The sequence below is a fragment of the Netta rufina genome (genome assembly GCF_964035555.1).
Source record: "Netta rufina genome assembly, chromosome: 11".
Lineage (NCBI taxonomy): Eukaryota > Metazoa > Chordata > Aves > Anseriformes > Anatidae > Netta > Netta rufina.
The window spans coordinates 10,156,488-10,168,749 of record NC_140134.1 but is presented as its reverse complement, the minus strand read 5'-3'; the positions used below and the strand labels follow the sequence as shown (position 1 = coordinate 10,168,749).

At 51.8% G+C, this 12,262-nt stretch overlaps 1 protein-coding gene across 1 annotated transcript in view; it reads right to left on the bottom strand.

Moving 5' to 3' along the window:
* The window catches only part of ARID3B (AT-rich interaction domain 3B), a 30,362-nt gene that overhangs the window by 13,662 nt on the left and 4,438 nt on the right, over positions 1–12,262 (bottom strand). Inside the window, exons 3-4 of the mRNA XM_084293137.1 lie at positions 6,349–6,420; positions 4,785–4,857 (exon numbers count right to left, since the gene is read on the bottom strand). Of these exons, the coding sequence (XP_084149263.1) occupies positions 4,785–4,857; positions 6,349–6,420 (145 nt within the window). The remainder of the gene's footprint in view (positions 1–4,784; positions 4,858–6,348; positions 6,421–12,262) is intronic.

The following is a 12,262-nucleotide window of genomic DNA, read 5'->3' as shown; positions in this document are numbered from 1 at the left end:
GAATTTAAATGGGAACATCAGTTCCCCCTAAAACTCGAGGAAGTAAAGGCTTGTTAAGCAGGGCGAGGAGGCAGAGATGTAGCCGTGCACAAACGGAGGGCGTTAATGGGGACAGGAACTTTGCCTGGTTGCTTTGAAGCATCCAGACCAGAGCTCTGCTGAGGGGTGGCTCAGGCAGGAGATGCTCCAGCTGGGCTTGGTGCAGTGCCTCAAGTGAGAATTTTCCACTGCAGAACACCGGCTGCTATTTGGGGAAGCATTTGCTGCAGCTCAGCGTTAGGCAGCCGGCACAAACAGAGGATGCTGAGAATTTATGTCTATTGATGTCTCATTTACAGAGCTGCACTGCTTAATTCAGATTCAGAATATCTCCAGAGGATGAAAGGAAGAAAGCGGCAGAATTGAATCACTGGGACGGAGAGAATTCCCTGGACAAACATTTCATAAACACCACTTGGCCTAAAGATAAAAGAACCCATCAGTAAATGCTTTTGTCAATACCCTGGATTTGTTGCATTTCCACATCTAAAATGTGCAGGGCATACAACAGCAGGAAAACATTAAAACCACGCGGTCAGGCTGACAAAGCCCCTTCTATGTATATACACATAAAAAACCAGAATGGTCAAGCCATCTGGGAAAACCAAGGTCACGCAGAAACCTTGAACAAAATTAGTAGAGCCGTACAATCGGAGACGTTTTATGAGCTCCTCACAAAGGCGGTACTTAAAATGAACAAAACAGCTTCCCATGAAAGGGAGCCCTCCCTAATACACCATAGCACGCAGTTAGATCTCTTCCCCATCAAACCTTTTCTCAAGAGGAGTTTCTTGCACGAACGCTGCTGACACCAGGGGTGGAAGTCCTGCTGCTCCAGCTCTGTCCTGGCCAGTGGAACGTGCTCAGCTCGGTGATAGCTTGGCTGCTACAAGGAAGAATCACACCACTGACAGTCCTTCACTGTTAGGGGACTAAACAGGCTAGCTGTGCTGCCCAGAGCACACTACTGGGTTAATATCGATGTTTTTCTGCTATTTGTCTTATCTACACCTTTTATCCCACAAAGACCGCCAAAATTTAGCTTCAAGGTATGGCCCCAGGGTAAGAAAGGTCTGAGAAGTGGAAGATGCCCTGAAGATGAAGTGCTCGTCTCGAGCACTGAGAGCTGAGCACACCAAGTCGCCCAGCTGGCTGCTTGGTGTTTGTGTTATTGAACCCGCTGCTCCACAAACCACGAGCACTCCTCCGGGAGGGCTGTGATACGGAAAAAAGGAGTTTCAGAGGCACCACAAACATCTACCGTGCCAAGGAATCCACGCCCACAGCGTGAGAAGCTCATTTTGCACAGGTTCACGACACGTCCCTCGCCACAGACGTTCCCAGAGTTAGTTCCTGCGTTAATGTTTTAGCCTTGGCACTCGAAAACCCTCTTTCCCCGTTCATTTCGGATACACGAGTGCTGCAAAATGATCGGCGATGCAGGAGGAGGAGCTCAGAGAGGAAAGAGCCTTTGGCTTGAGCTGAGCAAGGGAGCGGGGATGCAGCAACCCAGCGTGGTCCCCGTGGAGCTGCAGCAGGTCGGTCGTGGCGTGGGACGGGTCCCCAGGGGGCCGCACACCCAGCCCTGGTGTCCCCTCCTCGCCCCATCTGCCCCTTCAATCACCGCCAGGGTGGGGCCCATTCGCCCAACCCCACACGGGGAATAAAAAGCCCAACAAAGGAAGAGTTACAGCCTCCCTCTCATCTCCCCCTTCCATCATTATTGCCACCGAAGGGCCATTTTATCGCTTGCAGCTGTGGTCGTTCAGCGACAACCTGCTGTGCTCAGAGGCAGATGAGACCTGCACATTTGATCTGCATTAAGCCTGTTTCATGGCTTCACATTTCTAGGTACATTCCAAACGGCAGCACCAACAGCCAAATCTTTTCATCCCCTCCTCTTCCTCAGGAGCTCCTGAGATCTGCGTTTCTCTCTCGCATCAGGCTTTTTGGTTCAGCATCAGCTAGCAGCCCGTGCTTTCCACCAGCCCCGAGCAAGGGCCAGCGCTCTGGATGCTCCCTGATGGCAGCAAAATCCCCACCTTTCCTCCAGCAGCGTTTATTAGCGGGGCTGCCTTCCATTCCCTTCAGACACAAGGTGCAAATGAAGCAGCTCTTCACACCTAGAAGCTAAGAAGCACAGCACTTGGCTCTCAGGTGCAATGAGGCCTCAGCTTTACCCAGCTTTGGAGGACCCTTCAGAGCAAGGCAGCTGCTCAGCCTCGGTTGTTTGAGGTTGCTTTTTAGGGATGTAAAGTGAGAGGAGCAGAAGTTGAAGTCTGAATGGCACCCTGTGATAGCTTTGCTGTAGAAGCCCCCAGATTTTGGGACACACCAGAATATGGCACGCAGTGGGCAAGCCTGTCTGCTCCCTACAAAAACACAGTGCAGCTGCAGAGGGTGGTGGGGAGAGGAGACGTGGCAAATAAATGCACAAAACAGCCCCTGAGAGCGGGGCAAAAGGTTTACTTTGCGGTAAGGCACAGCAGCTCCCACCAGAGCCAGAAGGTGCCTCTCACTTCAACACACACCTCTCGATTTTCCTATCAACCTAAAGCAGTTCACCTCCTTCTTCCTGTTGCTTTTGGGGGTGGCCAGAATACAAAATAAGCCCCAAACTGCCCCACTCCCTGCGATCTAGCCAGTTTCCCCAAGCAGGGCCAAACGTTTCCAGACCCTCTGGCAGAAAGCTGGCAGCTCACTCCGCCTCTCCCCCACGGGTGGTGGGGCTCTTCGATTTCATTTCCAGCCTTCTCGCGGGCAAGAAAACAAGGGAGCCTCCAGAAAACAAATACACTTGGAAATGCCCAGATGATTAAAAGCTGAACTCCTACAGCAGCCAGCTGGTGACCAGCTCAGCCCCTGCACCAGGAAGGTGTCAATTATAAATAATTAAAAGGTAATAGGAAGGAGACACTAAAGTATTAAGCAGATTTCTCCCTGGGTATCTGGAGGTTTCTATTGCTGCCAATCACACCCTTCAGATTGTCCTGGATGTCAGTCATCCCAGCCCTTGCATCAATATGCGAGCTCAGGTTAACATTTGCAAGTCAACTAATTAAGCCTGGTTATGCCTCTGCACATGAAAGCCGAAAATATCAGCAACACCCAGCTCCAGGCTTTAACTGACTTGGAAGTGGAACCTCAAGCTCCTGGATTAAAATTCACCAGGCCAGCTGTTAGCTCCAGCCACGCCAGGGAGAAAGACATGCAGAGGAAGAGGACTTGGGATAATTGTGCCTGGATTTCCCATTTTGAATAGCTGAGCGGGTCCGGTGGTCTAGTCACGCACAGAAGGGGACGCGTCCCAAAGATTCGAGGCTCAAATACAAGCTGGAAACGAGACTCCAGCTCCAATCCTGCCAGCAGGTAATCTTCTAAAAGATGAGACTGATCCTGCATCTTTACACTTTATGAGATTCTCAGGGCACAGCACTGCTGGTGGCACTAGGGCTGCCCCCCTCGAAATGCACAGGAGCTGGCTCGTTTGGTCCAGCACGCTGCGTGCTGTGCCAGCAGGGAGCAAAGGGCCCCTTTTATGTCTGCTCTTCACACTTACCTTCACAACTCAGCACTTTTGGGAAACAATCAAAAGGCCCATTGCACAATTTAGTGCTTTTTGTCAGAAGAAATCTCTGTTAGACAAGTCAGACTGGCCTGGCATGCTCAGAGAGGTAAAGGAAAAGAGCACCACAAAGGATTTACCAGAAACACTCAGAGGCAGGTGACTAATCAGCTCCCTCCATGGGCACGTCCACCAAGGTCAGTGCTAACAAAGCACCCTGTAGGAAGCCCCAGATGTGAAAGCCCCTCGCTGAGCTCCTGGCAAAGCTCAGCGCTGCCCCTTCACACTGGCAGTGCCGCGGTCATTCAGTGCCTTGACACACACACTCAGAGCCCCTGGGTGCTTCAACCAACAGAAGGTTCTGAACCATCAATAAAGCTTGAAATAAAACCACGACATGAAACAGTGCCGTTGATTGCAGCTTCACATCCTTTGTTTCATATGAAACCACACCTTTTACTTTTTTATTTTATAATACTTTGTAATGAGGGAACTCAACTTTGGTATCTAGGGGCTGGAAAGACTCAGGGTATCTCAGCCGAGCTGCTTCACACATGCAGCACCATCCCTGTAACCAGGAGAGACACGAGTTGCTGACACCGTAGGAAGGAATGTGAGAACTGTTTTGAACTGTTTGCTCCCGCACTCAGTTACACGGGGTTACTACGTGGAAAGCTGACACGCTGTGAATCTGAAGGAAAACCTGGCTTTATCTATTTTTTCAGGCCCCAGCTTGTGAACTCTGTACGGCGTGTGACGGCATTCACACTTGGCTTCCACATGCCACGGAAGCAGAACAGGAGATGTGTGATCGTGCCACCTGAGCAGCTTATTCCGGAGGGGAGACCAGAAAACCCCCGTGGTACTCAGCCTCGTTTCAAAAACCCTGGGGGAACCAGGTCGCTCAGGCTCTTGGTGTGTGGACACTTTCAGTACTAGGTAGGAGTGTGGGAACAGAAATACCGTCTGTGACATTAGCTTACAGGGCACAAGAGTTCTGTCCTGCTGAGCTCCTTACTTCCCAAGGTAAATATCTCGACACTTACCCTGCCCTTCCATCTGATCTGCAAGTTCAAGGGCTGGATTTGTTCTTTCAAATGCAGGAGGGATGGAGTCAGCCTGCTGGGGCAACCCCCCGGCCCCGTTTTCCCTTAACCAGTTCCAACAAAAGCTCACTCACCCCTCTTCTGCATGAAGATGAAGAGGTCGTCCAGGAACTCCTTCCGTTCAGGGTCGCTATCCAGTTCATAAAGCTGGAAGGGGAAAATAAAAATAAAGGCACAGTCCACAAGGGAACAGATGAAGTAACAGCATTAGCCTGCTCCAGCAAATCATCTGGGGTTTGTACTGGGGGAAAGAAAAGCAAGGAGGCAAAATGAGGATGGAGTCCTGAACTCTTCAGTGGACAGTGATAGTTTGAGGACCTTCTTTATGGCTTGTTGCCTTTCCGAGCCCCTCAGGAACTTGTCCAGGGGCAGTGCAGACTGGCACCTGGAAGGGAACAGGGTTTAACTCGGGTAGTGGAAGCACTGCTGCAGAGCAGGGTTTGAACCCAGCTGAAAGCAAAGGGGAGAGAAGCTATATGTATGAAGACGAGCTGGGAAGAGATGAGACAACCAACAGGAACGCAACAGTGGTTAGGGCAGGTTAGTGGTCTGTACCTTTGGGGCACTGCGTGGGAAACTTCTCTGCAGCTTCTCCTAGCCTCACAACTCCCCTCTTCGGGGATTGTCACCTAAGTGACAAACCAAGTCCCTTGGAAGGGGGAGGTGAAAGGACAGAGCTTCCCTGTAACTAATGCCTGGTAGGACAGGCTGCTCTGAAAGAAGCCAGAAAAGCCTCAGTAGGAACAATCAGCCTGGAAACACTTTGTTGCTGAAATTGTTTTACCAAAAGGCTTCAAAATGCAACCAGTTCCATAGGAAGCTTATTCCAAAGGAGAGGCGCAGCACGTTGCTGTTACCTGCTGATTTTCCAGAAGGGACGGGCACAAGCATCGCTTCTTGCACAGAAAATCTAATTTTCACCTGTCAAGAACCCCGTGAGGCCACAACGTGACAGGGCTGCAGTCAGTCCCACCGAGATATGGGAGGATATGGAACAAGACAGAAGACAATGCTGCATGTAAAACAGATTTTAATTCCTTCTTGCTTGCGTTGAGGAAGACTCAACATAACTCCATGCAACCTTTTGCTGGCTGTAGTTACTCTTGGGAAACAGATCAACAGAAAAGCAAAAGATTCACTGGGAGAAAAACGTAGTTCAGAGTGCCTATAGGTGCTGCTAACTGCTCAGTACTCATCTAGCCCAAAAGAAGAGGGGCTTTGGGGTGCTTTTCCTGGGCAGCTCTGGGCTTGCTCACACACCGAGCCCTGGGAAGAAAACACGCCGCTGTGTTTGCGGAGCAATTAGCTGCGCCCTTTCAGAAAGGCAGCTCGGTTCAAAATGAATTCCTCTAGCTGATGTGACACATTGCTGCCACTTTCAGATCTATTACCACAGTGCGAATGGGGTTCCAGAAACAAAACACTCTTCTCCCAGCCAGAGAAAGTATTGCCCAAGGTTTTAAGCGTGAGAAGGCCGGTTACAAGGCTTAGCTCCGGCTCCGTTCCACAGACCACAGGCAAACCAGCCAACTCTGAGCCCTCAAAACAGCGAGGGCTCAGTAGTCGTCTTCTGCCACAGCTCAGGGGAAGAAAACCCCAAAGCCAGTCCCTCCCCCCAATCCCTGTGACCGCACTGACCTTGGCAAAGTCTCGTGAAATTTCTCTTCCTCGGCAGCCGTCACCTTCATCGCTCCAGGTCACGCTGCCGTTCTAGGGGGAGAGAGGAACGAGAGGCTGAAAGAGGTGCCAGGGAAAGGCTTTAGGGACAACTCCAGAAAGCTTGCAGACACACATTCATGGGCACAACACCGCGCAAAGGCAGGGAATGGCTTAGACCAAAGAAACTAGAAAGAGCTTTGACCAGCGTACGTGCTAAAAGCCCCCGCTGGAAGGTGGGGGTGCTACCCAGCCGTCCCCTGCTCACACAGAGCTCTCCTCTGTCCTTGTCCAGACGAAGGACCTGCTCCCTGCTCACCTGGAAATGCCCTTCTGCCCTCCCCTGGCTTGCCTGCAAAGCCAAAACCCGAGTATGCCAAAGAGAAAGAGGGAGATGCTCCAAGGGAACACTCCTCTCCGCCCCAGCATCTCCACTCCTGCAAGCTGCCGAATCCGGCTGTTCCACAGAGAAAAGGAAACCCAGCTCTGCTGGATAAAGATTCATTCTTCTTAGGCATTAAAAGGCTTCCTCTGGTTAGGCTCGCTGTGCTTGGTAACTCAGCATCATCCCGCAACCAGCACCAGGGCTGGAAACCAGCAGAGGCAGCCCCTGGCTGCGTGGCAGGACTGAGAGCAGCAGACCGACCCTGCCAGCTGCCCGAGCATCTTTAAACCACAAACTTTACACAGGATGTGCTCCAGAGCCCCGCGAGGATGGAGCGCAGCCACCTCCACCTGGCACAGCGCCTCAGCCCACCCTCTGCCCCCACAAACACGCAGCAGGCAGGACAGAGCTGAAGCAAGCGAGAGGCCCCGGCACGAAAATGCGGGTGAATTAAGAGAGGTGGTCCAATACCCGAAACCTCCGAGTCATCTGGTTGTGACACGTCCATTGAATTAGAAAGATGAATAGCTCTTGTCAAGGCCAGCCAAAGCCACATTTCCCCCTTTAAAACCACTGCAGTGAGCCGCCCTAATGCCTGCTGATTTAGTTTGAGCCAGTAATTCCTGCTGGAAAGTCAATTATCCGGCGAGTCCCATCAACTGAGAGATATTTAATGGGGGATTATTGCCACTTCTGTTATGTCAGCTGTTTATTACAGCAGATCAATTCCCAGCCCTCGCTAGGAAGAGATCTGAAGGCCGGTTTTGTTCGCAGGAGGATTCACGGGGGTGTCCTTTGCTAGCAGAGATTAAAAACATGGGTGTTTTGTTTTTTTTCTTTGCCAATTATGGTAACATCCAGCTGCTCCTAAAACCCCACTGACTTAACTCAGATCAACAAACCTGGGCAAAGAGTCAGAGCAGGAAACAAGCTCTTCAGAGGGCAGCAGTTATTTTATATCCCTGAATTTACCCAACCCAAGACAAAATGGCTTTCAGAGGGTTGAGCTGCCTTCTTCCCAAGTTTGTGCTTGGCTATAAATCCCCAGGGCAACCCTGCTCACGGTGTTAGAGCCTAAAGAGGGTGCTCCAGAAGCCAAACAGTTGTTTTCATCGGGAACTCAGGTCATGCTGAGAGCTTATTCCACTACATTTGAGGACGAGAGAAGAGAAGGGAGCTTCGAGAAGACAATTCTCCACTGCCAGCGGGTTTGAACTTGATAAAATTTCGGCACATGGGATTAGAGCCTCTTCAGGAGCTATTTTGTTGTTTTCTTTGAAGAAAAGGTGGTTAGAATAAGGCACAAGGTGAAGGGTCGATGCACAAAGTAAGCAGAACATACGTACCTCCATCGGGAGGTGTTTGGGAGCACAGATGTAGTTCTCCCCCCACCCTAGCTAGTGAAAAGGAGCTTAAAGCTGGCCGTGGTTTGCCATATGTCCAGAAAATTGGCTGTCACCTGGCGTGACATGGAGTGATCCGAGGTGAGGGACTGCAGGTGGCATCAGCAGCTGAGGATGAGCATCTTCAGTCCTCCCGCTACTTTTATTACAGGCTGGAAATGGTTCCTGGCAGTGGCAGTGGTTGGAACAGAGACCTGAGCACAACTGGAGCAGGGCAACCCACGAAGAGCCCCCTGAAGGTGCCGCGGGTGCTGCACTCGGAGCACAAAATGCATTTTGCACAGCGACAGAGCCCGGAGGAAGCGTGGGTATCAAACTTCCTCTCCGTTCCTCCTAGAAAAACAAAGTTGCCCTGTGCTGAGAAGCCTTCTGCACGAGCAGCAGGAACCTGAGAAATCAATATATCCTCACAAGTCATTAAAAGACCTTTGTATAAGGCAGGCAGCAGGAGCAGGAAGGAAAAAACACCGCGCGGAGAGGCAGCTCGCTCTCTGGGGAGAGCCCTGCCTCTCCCTCCACCGCCCGGCGTCGAGGGAATTTGTGGTGCTTGACAAACAGCCGTTCCCACTGCTCCCAGTCACCACGGGAATGGGTTTACCCCGAGTTCCTTGCAGAAAAAAGGCAAGGAGGAGCAGCCGGGTGCTGCTCGGGCACGGAGCAGCTCGTGCCCAGGCGTACCTCGGGGGCCACCGGAGCGCTCCCCGCGAGGCTGCGGCCCTGCCTTCAGCAGCAATTATATCTGCGGCTATTTTAGGATTACTCCCCAACCACCTGGAATATCTTATTAGAGGGAAGCTCAGATGTCCAGAGCAATTTTGGTTTCCAATCCCGTGTTTGAAAGGCAGAGTTAACCCCTTCCTCCAATGCAGGAGTTACCCAGCAGGCAGGGAGGAGAGTGCCAAACACTCTCCTGCTTCGTCCAGTTCACCCTTTTGAGGACAAAAACCTTACAAACAAGCAGCCTGAACCCCTGCCTGCAGGACATCCCTCCCTCAGATGCTGCAACAAGACACCATGCTCTGTAAAAGCAAAATATTAAGGGACAAAATCTGAAGGAAATACTAAGGGACAGAGCAAAACGGCTCAGCTGGTGTGGTCTACCAAGGTTTCACCAGACTACAAAACCATTCCAAAGGTAAACCCTAACCTGCTGAGCAGGAAAAAGAAAAGAAGTCCTCCTGGCTTGAAACTCAGAAATCAGTCTGCGCCCCTCCACTGCAGACCTGCAGCCTTGATGTGGATTTCAGGCCAGAAAGCTGCCGAAATCTCCACGTAGAGACCTGGCAAAGTGTGGTGGTGGAGAAGCGAGCCCCTCCCTCACCCCCTGGGTTAACCGAAAGCAGCGAGTCAATGAAAAGGTACAGGGGCAGCAATTTCAGGATTATCAGGGAATCCACAGAAATTCCTTTTGTGGGTAGAGTTAAGCCTTAGGAAGTGAAACAGATGCTATTATAAAGCAAACTGTTGTAGTACAAAACGCTGATAAGATCAGGACTACTGCCCTGAGCTGCAAGTTCTCAAGCGTGGAGCACCGAGTTATAATTACTGCGGACACAGCCCGCCTGGTAAAGCCCTGCTGGAATTGGAATAAACCCTTCCCACTCCGCCTAATAACAGAGCTCAATTCAGGATCTCCAGCTTCAAAGCTGGTTGCTGAAAACATTTTAGTGATGTCAGGAATGGCGGGGAGGATGGGAAAGGAAAGGGAAGAAAGGACCCGAGTTAACAGATTAATTACCCGTTTTTATAAAGTTTCTTTTGTGCTCCCTCAACCTAGCGACTGCAGCCCCGACACAATTACTTGCAAAACAGGAATCTATTTCCTCACCCAAAAGGAAAAGTCGGACTCTTTGTGAAGGGCTCCTATTCACAAACACTCCGAGTTAACCACAGCCCAAGTGACAAGGAGGCGCGTTCGGCGTTAACATGGCTATGGGAAGAGAAATTCTCACCGCCACCCGAGAGGTCCTCAGATCCACCCTGAAGTGAGAAAGCAGAAGCAGAAGAATGCAACACGTTGGAGCTCTTGCCACCTACCATCTCCGCTGTCAGCTAAATATCGACAAATTGGCACCACGAAGACAAGCTGCGACTGTTCCCGAGGATAAATATAGTGCCTGAATGAACCCAAAAATGAGCCGCATCTTCCCCAGGATATAAATGAGCTCCTTACCCCGTGGCTCTGCTGCCAGATACAGCCCAGCTGCTGCTCTGCAGCGTAGCCCCGATGAATCCTGTGCACTTGTCCCATGAGACGAGGATCTGGGGGAATGCCCCGATTCAAGCCATGTCCCAGGCAGGCAGCAGCAGAGCGGGTTCGGGATGCCCCCACCTGCTGATTTAGGCAACTCTGTACCCCTGCCAGCCTCTCCCTTTTGGGTGGCATCAGCAGCAGCTAACTGCAGGACTTCCAGCCAGGAAGAAGGCAGACGGGCACGTGAGACTTCTTTTCAAGGCTGCCTACAGACAGAAACAATCCCTGTTGCTTTCTGCCCGCAGGTCCCTTTTCCTTTCGAGCACAAACCGCGGGTTCTGCACTGCAGCACTGAAAGCCAGGGACATCTTCAGTCCCTGGGAGCGTGCAACCACGCACACCCAGGGCTGGAAACCTGGCTCTTGTGGTCATTACCACAATGGTTTCTTGGTTCTCCTCTCCCCTGTGTTCTTTGGTTATTTTGATGTCTTTTCTAAGCCAAGCCCCAGCCACTGATGCTGCTGTTCAAGCTGCAGATCCATACAAACCCCAGTTCAGTTGCTACAGCAGAAGCAGGCTATCCCAGGGGCAAAGACTTTGCCAAAACAAACCTACACCACAAATTAAGGTGAAGCAGCCATCGGCCACCTCAAACCCACAACCTGCTCCTGCAGAACAAAGCTGTTAATACACGAGAAACCAAATGTCGGCCGTCACCTGGCAATGGGGAACCCTCCTTCCACTACAACGTTAAAGAACGGTGACCCACGGCAATTCAAATTGAATCAGCCCTTGAACTGGGCCCTGGATCTCTGAAATAAGCAGGAGACAAGAAACGAGCTGCCCGAGATGCAGCTTTTTTGTTCCTGGGACCTTCACCCCCCGCGGATTAATGAGTGTCTCCCGAGCAATACCTGGATACGCGCGGCACTCGAGGCACATACTTCAGGTTATGGAATCTCAGCCACTCGTGCCTAGAGCAAAAGCCAAGTAATTATTTTAAGCTGACTTCTCTTAATCAACAGCGTGACCTCTGTAAAAGTTTAGGTCAGGATTTTCAGGAGTGACTGGTGATTTTGGAGGCTCTAACGTGAGACAAGCCTAGAAAAAAACAGCGCAGGAGCTAGGCTGAAATCAGATGCGTGCTTTGCTGAGACTTTACCTTGCTGGGTTTAGGAGGGCACGAGATATCAGCTGGTGCCTCAAAACCCTGCCTTTGTTTCTACATTCCGCAAAGGAATGCATGAACTAACTGCCTGCTGGAAGAGCAGCCTCACAAAACCGCTCGTGCTGCACCAGCCCGGGTGGGAAAAAGGAGTTTGGGCAGGCAGCAAAGAGACAGGAGCCGGTGTGCTGCCCCTCCTGCCTCTCCCTGGTAACCTAAACCACTGCCAAGCTGTGTGAGGGACCGCAGGACGAGAACCCACAGCCCGCCAGCTGCCAGTTTTCACCTGGGGGAATTCAAAGCTGCTTTTTCTTCGGGGAGAGGCGGGCGGCCCCAGCGCCCTTGCGAGGAGGGACGTGGGAGCGGCGCTGGATTCGGGCAGGGGTTGTGGGCCGAGCTGAGCACACCCCCTGCTCGGCTTTCGGCCCGCCGAGCAAGTCCACTCCCTCCCTCGGTGTTTTGTGCTGCCGGGATTCCCACCGCCCCTGGGTCAGAAGCTGAGCCAGCTCTTTTGTCTGCCGGCTTGTCGTACAATTATTTACTTGGCTGGCCGGCAGTGAATGGAGCCGGGCTTCGCCTCCCCGGGAGCCTCCCTCCACCTTCCTGCCACCTCCACGCCGCGTGCCTCCCGGGCAGCCGCAGCCTGACGCATTCAAGATGTGCTCCTCTGCGAGGACATCGCTTTTGGGGGAACGAGTCACGCTCAAGGAAGGAACAGGAGTGACTTTCTCCCCTCTGCGAGCAGCAGC